We start from the raw sequence: 17,576 nt of genomic DNA on the forward strand, positions 1-17,576 counted from the left end.
AGGCAACCTCGTCCTATTCCTCCCGATTCTGGCCCAGAATGGAGGGAGGTTGCCTGCTTTATAGCCCACCCGGAAGTGCTCCAGGTGCCTGACCAGCTGGTCTTAATTGCACCTCCGGGTGGGGCTGGTAAGTCGTCCATTGTAGCGGCTGGCTCTCTGCAGCACCCCCTTGCGGCCACCCCATCTCCCAACCGGGCTGTGGTGGACTCCATGTCCCATGGAGCCACGGGGGAGACTGAGGAAGGACCCACGGCCAGGGAGGCTGCCCCCAGGTGCCCCGGGGGAGGCATTGCACTGTCCATGGTGGCTCCCCTGGGACGTATGTAGCAGTGGCGTCCCGGCCGGGCATGGGACCCGGCTGTCCGTCACAATAGATAGATAGATAGATAGATAAGGTACTATTTAATAGATAGATAGATAGATAGATAGATAAGGTACTATTTAATAGATAGATAGATAGATAGATAGATAGATAGATAGATGATAGATAGATAGATAGATAGATAGATAGATAGATAGATAGATAGATAGATAGATAGATAGATAGATAGATAGATAGATAGATAGATACTTGATTAATCCCCAGGAGGAAATGTGTCTTTTTACAGAAGCACTTTAAATGAATAAACATAGGTAGATAAGGAAGTAATAAATAAATATACACACACACTTTGGTCTGAACACACATAGAAACTATTATATTATCAGAAACGGATGTATGAGTTGATGGAAGTTGAAATAAGTAATAAAGAACTAGGGGGCTATGCCCCCTGCTTGCTTCACTTACGTATGGAGAAGTGGATGTACAAAACAGATTGTTATTTTCATGGGAATTGTTACATATGTATACTAGAACTAACTATTTTACATTACAGTGAGTAATTAACCATATTAAAAAATAGTAAAACATAATAATTTGAAAGTAAATTATGTTTCATGTTGCGTTAGAGTTATTCATTGCGTTATAAGTTTTTGTTCTGTTTGGCTTTAAAATTAACATGGAAATACTTTTTAAACTTACACTTTTACTGTAAAACTTCAGTAAAAACAATATTTAGAATGAACTTTTCTTCAATATAGCATTGAATTTTGATTCCGTGTTTGGACTTACATCGTGACAACTCAACGTATAACTGACTTTTTCGAATGTTTGTCTTTGTGATTTGTTAATTGTTGTAGCTAAAGATATTCTAATGGGAAACTTAAAATGTTTCAATATGAATGGCATATGAAGATCTCCTTTGGTGTCTAATGTTTTCCGGGGAAGATGTACTACATTACCTTTCTTGTCGCCTGTTAAAATTTTACATGTCAGAATTGTTCGACCAATTTTCAATACAGCTAATCTTTTCCCATTGCATAGCCCATTACTCAGACATAAATTATGCAATAACATTAAGATACATCCTTCTTTCAACAGTAATTCAGCCAGTGGAAGACCGAACAGTGTTAATGGTTGTAAATATTCTATGGGATATTAGAAGTTGAATTTTTCATCTTCCGCACCACCAACAACAACTTTTTCAGCATTGACTATTGATACGCATTTAACCAATTTGCCCTGTAACTGATTGACAATATTCATTAATTCATTTGACTTCATTGTTTCTTGGTGCTAGGATTGCCCGTGTACTCATTTCTTCTGTTGATAACTGCTTCAGGATAAAATACTTCAATAAGATTTGGACATAATAAATCTTGTTTTATTAGGAACTTAAAGTGAGGAATACGTAAAAAAATTTTAAGAGCTGAGAGCGCAAGAACTGTGTCTGTCAAAAGCATTCATACAAATAAAAAGTGAGAGGACCGTGGCTGTGGGCTGTTAACCGGAAATGGTTGAGAGGAGGCCGGGACCTCCTCTACCAACTTGAAAAAATCTCTTGGCAATAGTCTCGTCTCAAGATTTTCTTTTATAATAGAGAGATACTTAAAGTGAGGAAAACATAAAAATGTATAAGAACTGAGAGCACAAGAACTGTGTCTGACAAAAGCATTCACACGAATGAGATGTGAGAGGACCGTGCCCATGGGCCATTAACCGGAAATGGTTGAGAGGAGGCCGGGACCTCCTCTACCAACTTGAAAAAATCTCTTGGCAATAGTCTTGTCTCATCTCAAGATTTTCTTTTATAATAGAGAGAAATAAATGGATGGATGAGTAAACAATCTGTGAGTATCAAGAACGATTGGCTTCTTTGATTATGCAATGCGCCAGTTGTAATAGATAGATGATGTGCACCTGAGACTTGTACATGTTTAATAAGGATGAGTCTTACACGTTAGCCACTAATCTGCTCTTCCTCTTGACACACAATTACCTAAGAACAAGAAGCAGAGCACACCATTTGTCCGAGTCAGTAACCACGTCCTAGCTCATATTTTTAGAATCCAGCTCTTCCCTACACTGCATTAAAGCCATGTTTGTGCAGCCTCAGAAATGAGAAAGTGCTGCTTGTGAGCAACTTCAAAATGCTGCCAGCAGCATGAAAGGAAATCACTTATCATCCCTAATTAACAGCAGACACGGCTTCTGACACTGGAGCTCTGCGTGACACAAGTTAATAGCAACAGCAGCATGAAGTCAAAGCTGTTGATTTGACTACTGATCGTCCACCATACAGTATGGCCCCTGATGGAATGACAGCATCCTGGTTCGGTTGTAAACTTCCGTGCTTTATTTTCCGACTACACTTTCCGTTACTGAATCCCTGAAGCCTATCTTGAGCTTAATCGTGATGGGATGCCAGTCAACATACTACCTACTCAAGACCAATTGAAAATGCTTACCAACTCAATCTTAACATCTTTTTAACAACATAAGACTGTGGGGAAATGAAGGGAGACCCTTCGGTTCATCAGACATTGAACAGAATCAGATGGCACATTTTGTCATTTCAAATTTTGGAGATTTATTTTGATGCGATACTCAACAAATGTAAAGCTGTCTAATGCAGGGCTGCCAGGCTCCCATCCTGTAGGGATGCAGATTTTCATCCCAGTAACTTTTTTAATAAATAACTGATCTTGCTGCTTAGGCTTATTTTGTCTTGTTAAGATTAAGAAACCTGCGGTGGGCTGGCACCCTGCCCGGGGTTTGTTTCCTGCCTTGCACCCTGTGTTGGCTGGGATTGGCTCCAGCAGACCCCCGTGACCCTGTAGTTAGGATATAGCGGGTTGGATAATGGATGGATGGATGGAAGATTCAGAAACATGAGAAATATTAATCTAGTCCCCAACATTCTTTGATAGAGCTGTCAGAAAAAAAGTAGCCATTTTGCAAATGTCTGGTGTGACAGAATGAGAGCACTAATAAGCCATCCGTTTAAATAACACACTTCATTAACAGCAAAAAGTGGCTTCTAATTAAAGAATTAGAGTGAAAATAGTAGCCCTCCAGGATCTGAATTTAAGACTTAGCCAGTTATCTGTTGGCTATCCTTGCATCTCATTATATTTTTGGCTGGTTAAGGAAAGAAGAAACAATTAAGGGGCTTGAATTTCAATAATCGAAAAAGGCAAAAGACGTGTGTTCTGTTAGCAGCAGTAATGGGCTATTAACAATTAGAAGAAAGTATCACGAGTATTATCAGATCGAAGAATTAAGGAAAAGATTAGAAGTAAGGTTAGTAAGACACTGGCAAGACCAACAATGACGTATGGAGCTGAGAAAGAAGTTAGATATGGCAGACATGAGAACGCTGAAATGGATGTGTGGAGTTACAAAAAAGGACAGAATAGGAAATGAGACAATCAGAGGTACAACAAAAGTGGGAGAGACATCAAAGAAAGTACAGGAAAGTAGGCTGAAGTGGTACGGACATGTGATCAGGAGAGACAATGAACATGTGAGCAAAAGAGAGATGGGAATGAAAGTACCGTGGAAACAAAACAAACTACCAATGTGGAGCGCAGAAGTAAGCTCTCATCCAAACAAGACTCTACTTTGAGCTCAAGCGGCTTTTGGCTCTGGGTGAAAGGCCACCCAAAGTTCTCCTAAAGTTTATACTCCACTGCTACAGATCTGATAAATCCAGTTTGTAGTGACAAATGAATAGCAGACACACAAACACCAGAGCTGCTTCATCCTTGATTCTTGAAGTGTTAGGTCTTTGCATTGACCATCCTCTCCATGCACCGTACAATGTAAGCTACACTTCAAGTGAGTGCAAAGAACATTCATTTCACTTAAGCGGCACTTCAGGTTTTAGACTGCGTGTCACTTTCTAGCAGATTTAGACTAAGCCATCATGCCCTCTACCGTTCTAAACTTTGTTCCCCATAATGGTGTGCTACCACCAATTTAATGAATCTCAATCATGGTTTAAAATGTAACGCAGTACCCCTACTGCAAGTAAACACCTTTAGGAAACCAAGCACCCTGTTTGTGAAATTTGGAAAGGGAAGCCTCTTTTACTCAAGCTAAGGCAGCATTGGCTTATTAGGCCTTTGCTTCTAAGGACTGAGGTGATACAGTCACTATGGCTATTCATGACGTCTATGTGGTGACGTTTCATCCTCCTTGGTGGTGTGTAGCCCGCTTATTGACCATCCCTGACTTGAAGAATTTGTCTCACTGCACCAACTTTAATGAAGATACAACTTTTGGCCCCACCACAGCTTCTCTTCAACCTAGATTTAAACACAGCCCTTGAAAATTAAAAAGCTGGCCCTAACTCAAAGTGACATATGAAACCTTAGAATCTGGGAAACATGTGAAGGATGTGATGTCACTGTCACACTATTCCATGCTATTTTACTGCATCCTCATTCAGAAAACATTGCAAGTGTAAGGAGAGTTATAACGGGGGTGCTGTACATATTGAAAACTTAGAGAAGCAACATTGGCAAAGCACAGAAGATAGAGAATTCCTATTAGCAAAACACAATGCGATCATGAAGTGCCTTACCCAGGTAGACAAGCTCCACACTCAGCGTCACTCTCAGCTGTGCCAGGCGTCAAGACAGTCGCCCTGAAGAAGGCTTCACAGTCTTTGTGTCTCCTGCAGATCTGGTATCCACCCTTAGAGAACTTGCCAGATGGACAGGGACTGCAGCCATAGTTTTCATCTTTGGTTCCATATCCACAAGTCTATAAAAACAAAAAACACAACTCAATCACTAAATCAATCAGCAAGGACTAAAATGTCTTTGACAGGAGTTTTCTGATCATAAAAATAAGGTTGCTGGTCCAGAAAGGATAGTATTCTATGACATGTTTAGCTACAGGTACGCCTCTTCAACTGCTTGCTAATGCATGGCAATAGCTCAATACATTTTGGCATGAAGACATCGTCAAAACAACCTGCTGAAATTCAAACTGAGCATCAGAATGGGGAAGAAAGATGACTGAAGAAACTTAAATATGACATGGTTGATGGTGCCAGACGGGCTGGTCAGAGTATTTCAGAAACTGCTGATCTGCTGGGAGTTTTAAAGACCACCATCTCTAGGGTTTACAGAGAATTGTCCAAAAATGGCAAAATATCCAGTGAGTGGCAATTATCTGTGTGAAAATGCCTTGTTGATGCCAGAGGTCAGAGGAGAATGGCCTGACTGGTCTGAGCTGACAGAATGGCAATAGTAACTCAAATAAGCACTCGTTACAACTGAGGTGTGCAGAAGAGCATCTCTGAACACACAACACATCAAACCTTGAAGGAGATGGGTTACAGCGGCAGGAGACCACACTGGGTGCCACTCCTGTCAGCCAAAAACAGGCAACTCAGGCTGCAATTCACATGGGCACACCAAAACTGAACAACAGAAAAAACGTTGCCTGGTCTGATGAGTCTCAGTTTCTGCTGCAACATTCAAATGGTAGTGTCAAAATTTGGTGTCAACAACATGAAAGTGTGGATCCATCCCGTCTCGTATCAACGGTACAGGCTGGTGATAGTGGAATAATGGTGAGGAGGATATTTTCTTGGTATCTTTGGGCCCCTTAGTACCAATTGATCATCGTTTAAATGCCGCAACCCACCTAAGTATTGTGGCTGACCATGTCTATCCCTTTATGACTGTAGTGTACCTATCTTCTGAAGAATCTTTCCAGCAGGGCAACACGCCATGTCACAAAGCTCAAATCATCTCAAACTGGCTTCCTGAACATGAAAATGAGTTCACTGGACTCAAATGGCCTCCATAGCCTCCAGATCTCAATCCAGTGTAACACCTTTGGGATGTGGTGGAATGGAAGATTCATATCATGCATGTGCAGCTGACAAATCTGCGGCAACTGTATGATGCTATCATGTCAATATGGACCACAATCCCTGAGGAATGTTTCCAGCACCTTTATCAATCAATGTCGCAAAGAATTACAGCAGTTCTGATGGCAAATGGGAACCCATCGTGGTACTAACAGGTGTACCTAATAAAGTGGCCAGTGAGTGTAAATGTACACACACACTCATACACATATACTGTATATATATTTTAAGTGCTATAGAGTATGGACAGTAGGGTGATTTCTTGACTAGTCAGGGGGCCGTAACAGAAGGACTACATAGTTGGAGACACACTATAACAGAACATTGGATGGACCCCCGTGAAACTAGAAACCATGGGCAGTAAATCCACCCATACAAGAGGTGGCAGTGTCTTACTTGAGTCATCCCAGTTTGTACACCTGCAGGGTTGAATGGGATTTAGAGTGCAGAAGTGTAGCCCTGTCAGGGTCCTTGCGTACTACTAGAGGGCACTATCGGGGGATAACCTCCCTGGTTTCCTCATGAGCTGGAAGTGCTCCCAACAGGCAGTGCTGTGATATTGGAAGCATGTCTGATTTTGGCTTAAAAGGAATCTGCCACCTCACCTCACGAAGTCAGAGTCGGCAGGCAGCAGATAACACTCACTATATGGAGAAGAACAAGAGCATTCAAGTAATCTGTACTCGAGATTATATTGGCTGTGTTCATCTGGAGTGTAGTGGCGGTGACTAATAAAAATAATTTATTTGAACCCGGGACTGTGTTGGATGAAATTGTATCTGAGGTTCTGGGTTCAGTGGCACCCCTCCAAATAACAGTTCCTTAGAATAGGTGTGCCAAAAGACCCTTTTGACTGCACAATGCACTGGATCTTGAAACTGATGGGCTACTTTTGATCTAAGAGCAACAGAATGAAGCTTTAGTGGGTGCATGATCACCAAAGGTGGACGACAAAAGACTGGAAAACCGTCACTTGGTCCAATGATTCTCAATTCCTATTGAAAGATGCAGATGGTAGTGACAGAATATGGAATGAACAGAATGAATCCATGGAATCCGCCCTGCCTTGTGGCAATAATACAGACTGGAGATGGTAGTGAAATGATGTAGGAAATGCTTTCTTGGCACATGTTAGAACTCCTAATGCCAGTTGAATGTTGCTTGTATGTCACAATGTATCCAAGCATTCATTTTTTCTAATGACGTCCATCCCTGAATGGCTACAGTTCACCCTTTTCCAAATGGATTTGTTGTTATGTCACTGTCGGCATCATCTAAAGATGACTCGATTTTCATAACAATGGATTGCAAAGTTCCTAGATCTCAATCTAATAGAGGACCTTTGGGACATGGAAGAAGTGAAGGTTTGCAGCATGAAAATGCAGAGCAACAGCTTAATACTGTCTTGCCATTATGGACAAAAAACAGCACCTTGTTGAATCCACACCTGAAAGAATTGAAGCTGTTCTAGAGTTACAAAAGGGGTTCTACCCGTAGGTGGGCCTAGTAAAGTGTCCACTATGGATACAATACAAAGATTAGTTGTTTTAGTAATTGACGGATTGGTTGAAATGATCTCATCGGTTTAAAAACTAAAAAGTGTAAATGCAAACAATATAAGCTCAAGGAAAATTCCCTGCGGTTTTGCGAAACGAAGAGAATAATGGCGGTGACGCCTGCGAGTCCAAGTAATTTGTCACCCGTCACCCACAGAGTGTATACAGAGCTGTTAACGAACCCTGATTACATGAGTCGTCGGTTGTAATTCGCAGGGATTTTGTGATGAATCTGCTTACAATACATAAAACAAATATTAAGTTGATTTACTGTGTAAAAAAGATGAATTCCTCTAGTTAGAAATATTTGGATTTACTGATTCAGTACTATAAACAGAGTCGAAAAGGTTACTTAGAAAAACTGTATAATAAATTCATTCCACTGTTTCTGGCGTACAAACAAGCTTTAATGTTCTAGTGCTGTTTAGAATGGAGTGTTAAATAATGATCTAACTTTAATTGCATGCCAGCTCTAATTTGAATTATAACGTAGTAAATGGAAAAAAGGTAAAGGTTAAGTCCGTGAAAAGAGAATCAAAAAGAATATCAGCACCATATTTGTCTTTTGCAGGTCCGCTCAGCAAAGAGGAAGAAAGTGTGGAAGACAAGGAGCCAGGAGACGGTGAAGGTGAGGAAAGATAAAGGACTGAAAGACAAGAGAGATTAGCCATCTGCTAGTGGGGGTCCACAAACCCAGCCTGGGATTTGGCGCATCTCCTTCCATAAAGTTCAAAAGTGTCCCAGCAAATACCTGCTCCTTATAGGGAATCGGAACATGAACAGTGAACATTCACATTTCTCACTTTGGATCGGCGTGTGATGACGCCATGTTCATTGAATGCACTGTATGGTTGTCTGCTGCAGTAGTCACTTAAAACAAAGTAAAGTAAGTAAAAACAAACAAATGGAGGGAAGTATGGTGGAAAAATGAAGAGCACACCATTGTGGACCTCAGTTCAGTTGCTTCCATGTCAAGCTTCCATGCTTGTCTCCATTGTTATGACAGAGTTCAGGATTTCATTCTTACTAGCCTTTTATTAGAGTATTTTTCTCAACCTTTCAGGGTTTTGATTATGGTTAATCTTATCTTTGGCTTTTTATATTTTTGTTTTGTCACTCGCTTACATGTTTTAATAACAATGACCTGTAAATGTGAATTGCGCAACATCTTTGGAACGACAGGATAACAGGTCGTCTCTTTGGTCTCATCTTTATTCAACTTTATCATTAACTCCATTTACTCTAGCAAATCCTTAATAGTATTTTGGTCTTTTGGTTAACTAATTTTTGAAACTTCCTTCTGACTTGTACTTTTGTCTCCTTTTTAGATCCTTGTTTCCTTCTCATTTTCAACTTTTTTCTCTAATTCTTATCTTCTTTATTTGCTGTTTTTCCACTCTTAGCACACCACTCGTACGTGTATGAATCGTACCTGTATGCCGTTTGTGTCTGTGTGCGATTTCCTTCCGGTACTTTGGTGTTGCTCCCACAACTTAAATACTTGGCCGTTACATTCACTTGTGCGAGTGTCCGTGTGGTTATGTGCAGGAGTGGGCCCTGTGATCTGCTGACGCCCCCATGTAGGACTTTGTGACCAATGAATTAAGCTGGGTTAAGAGTGTTATATGGTGTGACAAATGCAAAATGTATTCTACTTGAAAGTCCATAAACAGGTTTATAGGTTGATTATCAACATTAAATTGTATTGCTGTGGGCTGACGCTTTATACATACTGTATGTATACGGTAGAATACAGTGGTTGTCTCTATTATTTCAGGGATACATTATGAGTCAATAATGGGGGCTGGATGGATACCATTTACTTTAATTATTAAAAACTTTCTACCAGTCAATCCCTCCGTATTTTTACCCTCTTCCTTGTCGAAAAATTTTATTTGCAACTATTGAAGATAATTAATACACGTTATTGACATAAAATAATTATGATCAAGTCTAATTAAACACATAACAAGAATCATTTAGTCCAGTTAGATGAGTCTAGGGTGATGACAGTCATTCTAGTTTAGTTAGAAGGGAATTAGAACTTGACAACTGGAGTGCTGATGTTGTCACCTAAGGATGCCCAACAACACCAGTAATCACAAGGCATGGCAAATTATGTAACTGTATGACAACTTTATGTCACATTTTCAAAGCATTGCAACCTCAGCCCTCCTTCTGACAGCTAATAACGTGCTTCCTGACAAAGCCAGAACTGTATGAATGCTTTCCAGGACGGCAGGCTTAGCTGCAATCACGACCCTTTTATTCTTTTTTCCATGCTGTTGTGGTACATAAAACACGTGACATTAAACAAACAAGCCACTCTTCTGTTCCCGATCCAAAACACCTTATTTTCCATAGCTATATTATACTTCAGGTCAAGTGCTTATTAGTTATCAGCTGTATCATTAGAACATTAGGCCATTAGGATAACGTTTGATGAGACCAGGCCATTCAGCGTAGACAAACCTGTCTACTTAACCATGCAACTAGCTAATTTAGTTCATGTGTCGAAAGTTCTCCATGTGAAGAAAAACTCTAACATTTGATGTACATCTTGCCTGAAGAAGGGGCCTGCATATTGTAATCTTTTTTATTTATCCAATAAATGGGGTCATTTTGCTTGACTTTTCATTACATCCATAATGGCTAACATGGTACCACACCCTAGTACTAACATTTGCTTGAAATTTACCCTTAACAAGTTTCCAACTGTGTCCCTGTGTTCTTGATGAACTCATTTTGAAATAACAGTCTCGATCCTCTAGACCAGTTCCCATTTTGAAACACTTCACTCATGTCTCCTCTTAACCTTCTTTTGCTTAAACTGAAAAGCCTCAGCTCTTTTAATCTCTCCTCGTAACTAGTTTCTCTTCTCTGGACCATCTCTAGCGCTGTTATGTCCTTTTTGTAGCCTGGAGACCCAAACTGCACCCAGTACTCCAGATGAGGCCTCACCAGTGTGTTATAAAGCTGGAGCAGAACCTCCTGTGACTTGTACTCCACAAATCAAGGCGCTATATAACCTGACATTCTGTTAGCCTTCTTAATGGCTTCTGAACGCTGTGTGGAAGTTGACAGTGTCAAGTTCACTACAACTCCTAAACCCGTCTCTTAAGGTGTACTCTTGGTTTTCAGACCTCCTATTGTATATTCAGATCTACCATTTGTACTTCTTACATGTAACACTTTAAATTTAGTGACATTAAATTTGATCATCTTCAATTCTGCCCAAGCCAGTATGTTGTTCAAGACCCTCTGTAATCATTAATTAGATTCTCGATTATCTGCCAGTTTATCGATCTTGGTGTTATCTGCAGACTTAATCAGCTCATTAAATATATTCATATCCAGATCATTTAGATATATTAATAAACTAACAGCAATTGCAGCACTGACCCTTGAGGGACACCACTCTTAACATCACTCATTTCTGATAAGGCGCCTCACATCATAACCCATAACATACACATAAGTCCACCACCATGACTCAAAACAAAATCTGACCTGTTTGATTTTGTCTGGGCAAGTCACATACTGGTTGGACTGAATTGCTGGGTATGACAGTGTACACAACTGGTGGTCTCAGGAACCCACTGCCTCTGACTCGCTAAGATTGTGTCAATGAATTGCAGATTGCTGGAAACGTTGTTAATGTGACAGAGCCATAATATAACATCCATCCATCCATCCATTACCCAACCTGCTTTCTCCTAACTACAGGGTCACGGGGGTCTGCTGGAGCCAATACCAGCCAACACAGAGCACAAGGCAGGAAACAAACCCCGGGCAGGGTGCCAGCCCACCGCAGTATTCTTAATTCTTCTTAACAAAAGTCAGGTTCATGAGGGACCAGAGCCTATTCCAGCAACACTGGGCACAAGGCAGGAATGAGCTGTGGACCGAGTGTTAGTCCATCTGAAAGCCCACACTCACTTGGGGGACAAGTTGAAATTTTGAATTAATGGAACACAAATGTCTGTGGGGGTGTGAGAGGAAACACACTGGGACATGTGGAGGAATGCAAAGTAAACCTGGACAATATACAACATGCAGGATATGCGGGGCTCCAGTGTGGAACAATGTGCCATTGTTTTAAACCAAAAAAACAAAAAAGAATAACATTCTCATTCTCAACCTTTTCAACCTACAAAAAGTCATCAGAAGCTCCCCCGTTAAAATGAGTCAAGTGCCGGTCGGGCTTGTGTTTTTGTTTCTTTTAATACTTACTGATTTTGATTTTTATTGTATTCATCACTTTATATATCTGATGTTGTACTGTACTTTGATTTAACCTGTTTGATGCAAAATAACTTAGTCTGCGAGTGTTTTGCAAGATGAGCAAAATTGTTAATAAATTTTAACTTGATAGATGAGCGAGGTCTTACAATACAAGTAGTATGTATACGCTTTGTCTGCCGTACGTCATGTGATCACAACTGAGCCGATGATTCCACTCTCTCTCTTGCTGCAGGATTGTGGGTAATTGTCTCTCATGCTCGTTCTCAGTCGGCTTACCTCACTCGTATAGTCAACACCCATCCATCCATCCATCCATCCATTATCCAACCCGCTATATCCTAACTAAAAGGTCACGGGGGTCTGCTGGAGCCAATCCCAGCCACACAGGGTGCAAGGCAGGAAACAAACCCTGGGCAAGGCACCAGCCCACCACAGTAGTCAACACCTGTTTACTATAGCATTGTGACCAAGCATGTGTGTGTAAAGCATTTTTTAATTTTGTGTCCAATAAGGCTGTAGCAGTGCGAGCGATGACTCGGTTTAATAACAATGCAATGTCACATTTCCGTGAAATCCTCAAAAGGAGGCAAAAGCAACTGTCATTGGGTAGGTTTCTTTGTTAAAGTCGCAAAAAAAGAAAAAGATTCAAGTGAGCCAACAGATAGCAGGGATTCCGCTAGTTATAGGGAAAGTCGACCTACACAATAACCCTCCTCCTCCTCCTCTCTTGTCTTCCTCACACCAGCCGTGATTCTTTTCAAGGGTTAAGTGCAGGTTGTATGTATTTTTACTTTTATATTTTGTATCAATCATTTTTATATGAATATTTTTGAGTTGTGGAATGAATCATCCGAGTTTACATTATTTCTTATTGGGGAAATTCGCTTTGATATACGAGGGCTTTGGATTACAAGGACGTTTCCAGAACGAATTATGCTTGTAAACCAATGCACCACTCTATTTGCTCTTTCCCGATTTCCTCTTTTTTTGCTTATTTACAGCACTTAATTGCTTCTGCCCACTAAATAAACTTTATATCATACAAAATGTGACCTGAGTAAACACAACACACAGTTTTTAAATGATCATCTTACCCCCCTGAAGAAAGAAGCTCACCAGCACCTACTACACCAAAAAAAATAAAGTACCCCCTAAAGTTAATACTTGATTGTGCCACATTTATCCATCCATCCATTATCTAATCCGCTATATCCTAACTACAGGGTCACGGGGGTGTGCTGGAGCCAATCCCAGCCAACACAGGGCACAAGGCAGGAACCAATCCTGGGCAGGGTGCCAACCCACCGCAGGACACACACAAATACACCCACACACCAAGCACACACTAGGGCCAATTTAGAATCGCCAATCCACCTAACCTGCATGTCTTTGGATTGTGGGAGGAAACCGGAGCGCCCGGAGGAAACCCACGCAGACACGGGGAGAACATGCAAACTCCACGCAGGGAGAACCCGGGAAGCGAACCCGGGTCTCTTAACTGCGAGGCCACATTTATCCATCCATCCATTATCTAATCCACTATATCCTAACTACAGGGTCACGGGGGTGTGCTGGAGCCAATCACAGCCACCACAGGGTGCAAGGCAGGAAACAAACCCTGGACAGGGCACCAGCCCACACACACAGCACAGTTTAGGATCGCCAATGCACCTAACCTGCATGTCTTTGGACTGAGGGAGGAAACCCACACAGACATGGGGAGAACATGGAAACTCCATGCAGGGAGGACCTGGGAAGCGAACCCGGGTCTCCTAACTGTGAGGCAGCAGCGCTACCCACTGTGCCACCTTGCCACATTTAATAGTACTCGGATGCTTCCGGTACCAGTTGATCAGTCTTCAATTGCCGTGGAAATATTTTGGTCCACTTTTCTTAACAGAGTTATTTAAATTCAGTAGTGCCATATAAAAATAAATTTTTACTAACTGAGACACCACCAGTGTGTCTACAAAACTGTTACCATTCATGAAGTGTCACAACATTAGGCCAATGGCTTGGTGATGCCAAGCATGACCACAGCTAACACTCTAACAGACATAGGTATGGGTGCAAGCGCAGATCGATTTTTTGTACTTCACATTGAAAAATTGGAATTTGAATGCTTTAGGGCCTGTTCTGTCTTTTGTAATGTCAAAGAAAAAAAACAAAAAAAGAGTATTTTTTTTTTAAAAGCCAAAATCCATAAGAGGGCTTATCTGAAGGTGCCAGTTATTTGAACAATGACAAGCAGATCTCAGCAGCTGGCAGTTTTTTCAAAAGGGTGATGAGAAAATCTTTCACTCTAGGGTTATAGTCAATAATAAGAACATTATGTGTGTTTTTAGTTTCTATATAATGGCCTATTGGAGCTGAGCCATAAAGCATAAAAATCATAAAAAAATCACATAAATGTAAAATGTGTCAAGACAAACACTTCCCTGTGTAAAGGCAACAGCATATCTAAGCCTGCTTATCCAGAGCAGAGTTGCGGGGAAGGTGGAGCCTCTCCCTGCACACATCAGACACAAGGTAGGAATAAGCCCTAGGCAGCATGCCAGCCCATCGCAGCGCAGGGTGAACACAGACACACACATAAGGGGTCTGATGTCCCGTGTGCCTGCAGACTTGGCCTCTCCTGTTTTCCAGGACATCGATAGTCACGAACCGAGATGGGTGTCAAAGTTAAATTACAAAGTTGGTCCAGGATGAGAAGAATATCTTTATTGACACGTATGTGGAGCCACTCAGTGCATGGGAAGACATGACTGACTTACAGATGCTGGTAACACTTCTTAAATACACTTCATCAATTATAGAAGCACGTGATTACTTTCATTTCTCGTGTCCTTGCTGGTTACTGATAAACTGGACCCCAGGAGTCAGGATTCTCCTACAGTAGATTATACTGGTTCTCTTACTATTACTTGTTCTTGTGCTAAAGTAGCAACAGGACTGGGTCACAGATCAACAGGCTTTAATTAAAATGTTTTCTAAGAGTGCTGAAGGCAAACGTTAACAATTAACAAGTACAAAACTCATTCAATATAATGAGCACATAATCAATTTGTGAAATTCACATTTATAAGTAAGAATTAACCGTCACAATTCCTCCTTTTGTTCTTCTAGAACAACAGCAATCAATTATCATTTGCTTCAAGTAACTGGTTCAGGTAGGCCTGAGGATAATGCGGAATACAAACAACACTCTTCTGGTGTAAAAGATGTGCAAGTATTCACATTTGTTTGTTCAAACCAAAAGTGCAACGCAGGTTAAACATCTTCAATAGATAATTCATAAATACAGTCCATATATGCAGATAAAACCCAATAAATACATCACAAAAATCTTATCACCCGTCTCTTGTGCCTCACTCTTCCTCGTCTCCTCTGCTCAGCCCCCTGGGTCTTTTCAGCAAAGCCGAGACACTGTAAACACGCTCTCTTCTCTGGCTCAGACACCTCAACTGGTCTCTGTTGGGATACTCAGTCTCCATCTTCTAGACACCTGCCTCCAGTCTGGAAGGACACCTGGAACACTAAATGCTCCTGATCCTTCAATTGCTCAACAGGTGCACCATTCCTCTCACTCTTTTACAGGTCCAATCGACTACCTCACCTCCTACCCTCCGCACTGAGACAGTCACTTGATTCTGCACTCTCTTTCTTTCTTGTCTCTGTTTTTTCCTTCTTCTTCTACTCCATTTTTTACTCAGACAGACACCTTTCATCCTTGTCAATTTAGGTGCTGTGGTAAGCAGGCTGGACACAGATAGATAGACATTGTTAATTGCACCACAACACGTTTATTATACAGTACACTATATACAATGGTGAAACACACACAACCCAATCACCCCAAAGTCCAGGCCTCACAATGCCTCTTCTGGTCCGCCTCCACTCCTCTCCTTCAAGCTCTGTCCCCTTCCACCCGACTCCAGCCATCGAATGGAGGGAGGTGGCCCCTTTTATAGTCACCCGGATGTGCTCCAGGTGCCTCCCGATAATCTTCCACCAGCTCATCCCAGTGTGGCGGAAGTACCGTCTGCGCACCTGGAAGCACTCCGGGTGTCCCTGATCCTCTTCCACCCAGCACTTCTGCGTGAGGTCCAGGGCTCTGTAGGCATCGGGGCGCCCCCTGGCTGTGACCACAGGCCCCTACAGGGCTGAGCTTCAAAGCTCTGTACCCATGGTCCCCAGAGCCACCAGGGCGGTTGTCCCCACGTGGTCTGGAGGAGGCGTAAGCCCTCCTCCGGTCCTCTTGGGCGTCCCAGCTTGGTACCACCCCCAGCCGCGTGCCACAGTGCTTAGACAACACTTTAGTTTAGGTCAGTGGTTCCCAAACTCTGTCCTGGGGACCCCCTGTGGCTGCAGATTTTTGTTCCAACCAACTTCCGCTTTTCATTGGACTCTTCGCCTAATTAAGTGAGTCATTATTTCATAGTCTCTGTGTGTTGGAGTCAATGTAGAAATTAGTAGATTTTTATTAAAAAGTAATAAACAGTTATATGGGGAATATGTAATTTTTTAAGTCGTTAACAGTATTTTCAACCTAATTTGTAGCCTACTTTACCAGACATTCTGGTTATTTAATTGATTATTTACTAATTAGCGGGTCTGACACTGAAGTCACTGCAGCTTTCATCATCCTGGGTGACTGCTGTACTGGCTGTTAATTGTCACTATTAGAGTTATATGAACTACACCAGAAAAGGGGAAATAATACGAAAACAGCAAAAGAGAGTTAAACAGTTATAGCTTTAGAGAAAATAGAAATATTTCTAAATTTGTTATAAATGTAAAAACCCAACTGTTGTGTTTTTTTTTAATGCAGCATAAGAGAAGAGTAAAAAAGACCAGCTCATTAAATAAGATCACTTGTTATCGATTATTATCACCGGTTGTGAATCTGGTTGGAACAAAAGCATATAGCCACAGAGGGTCTTAAGGACCGAGATTGGTACCCACTGGTTTAGGTATTGCAAAAAGGCATCTATTACTCATTGACAGTTATGTAACAATATCTTAACAAACCCTTCTTTGGGTCTTCTTAACACTTACAAAACATCAACCAAGTGTTTATTCATCTCTACAATGTGACCTGCTGACAAAATGTTACTTTGGAGTGGTCTGAGGTGGCTTAACTGAGACACATTTCTCTTGATATTACATATTTAGTTTAAGATCTGTGAATCCTTCATATTAACAAGTCATTTTACCGTCATGCCAATAGGCCACACTGTACATAAACGAACAGCCCATTCACAGATGCTTTAAAATTGTCATTAAGGCAAAAAGAAGTCTTTGTTAAGGTTTTGTTCCATCAGATTAAATGCATAATAGATGCATTTTTCTCAATACCAAAACTAAAGTGTTGCCAAATTGCGTATCGTCTGATGCTTCACTTACAACAGAGTAACAAACTGCCTCTCTACACAACAATAGCACAAGAATTTTCATGAAGTGGGTTTTCATGGCTGCACACAAGCCTAAGATACCAATGGGCAATGCCAAGTGTCGGCTGGAGTGGTGTAAAGCAAACCGCTACTGGAGTCTGGAGCATTGGAAA

At 41.4% G+C, this 17,576-nt stretch overlaps 1 protein-coding gene across 3 annotated transcripts in view; it reads right to left on the bottom strand.

The window, feature by feature from the left end:
- Positions 1–17,576, bottom strand: part of edar (ectodysplasin A receptor) — a 238,365-nt gene that overhangs the window by 116,003 nt on the left and 104,786 nt on the right. For all 3 annotated transcript variants that reach the window (XM_039743544.1, XM_039743545.1, XM_039743542.1), the window contains exon 4: positions 4,908–5,089. In XM_039743544.1, coding sequence (XP_039599478.1) covers positions 4,908–5,089 — 182 coding nt within the window. The remainder of the gene's footprint in view (positions 1–4,907; positions 5,090–17,576) is intronic.

The sequence above is a fragment of the Polypterus senegalus genome, chromosome 2 (assembly GCF_016835505.1).
Source record: "Polypterus senegalus isolate Bchr_013 chromosome 2, ASM1683550v1, whole genome shotgun sequence".
Taxonomy (NCBI): Eukaryota; Metazoa; Chordata; class Cladistia; order Polypteriformes; family Polypteridae; genus Polypterus; species Polypterus senegalus.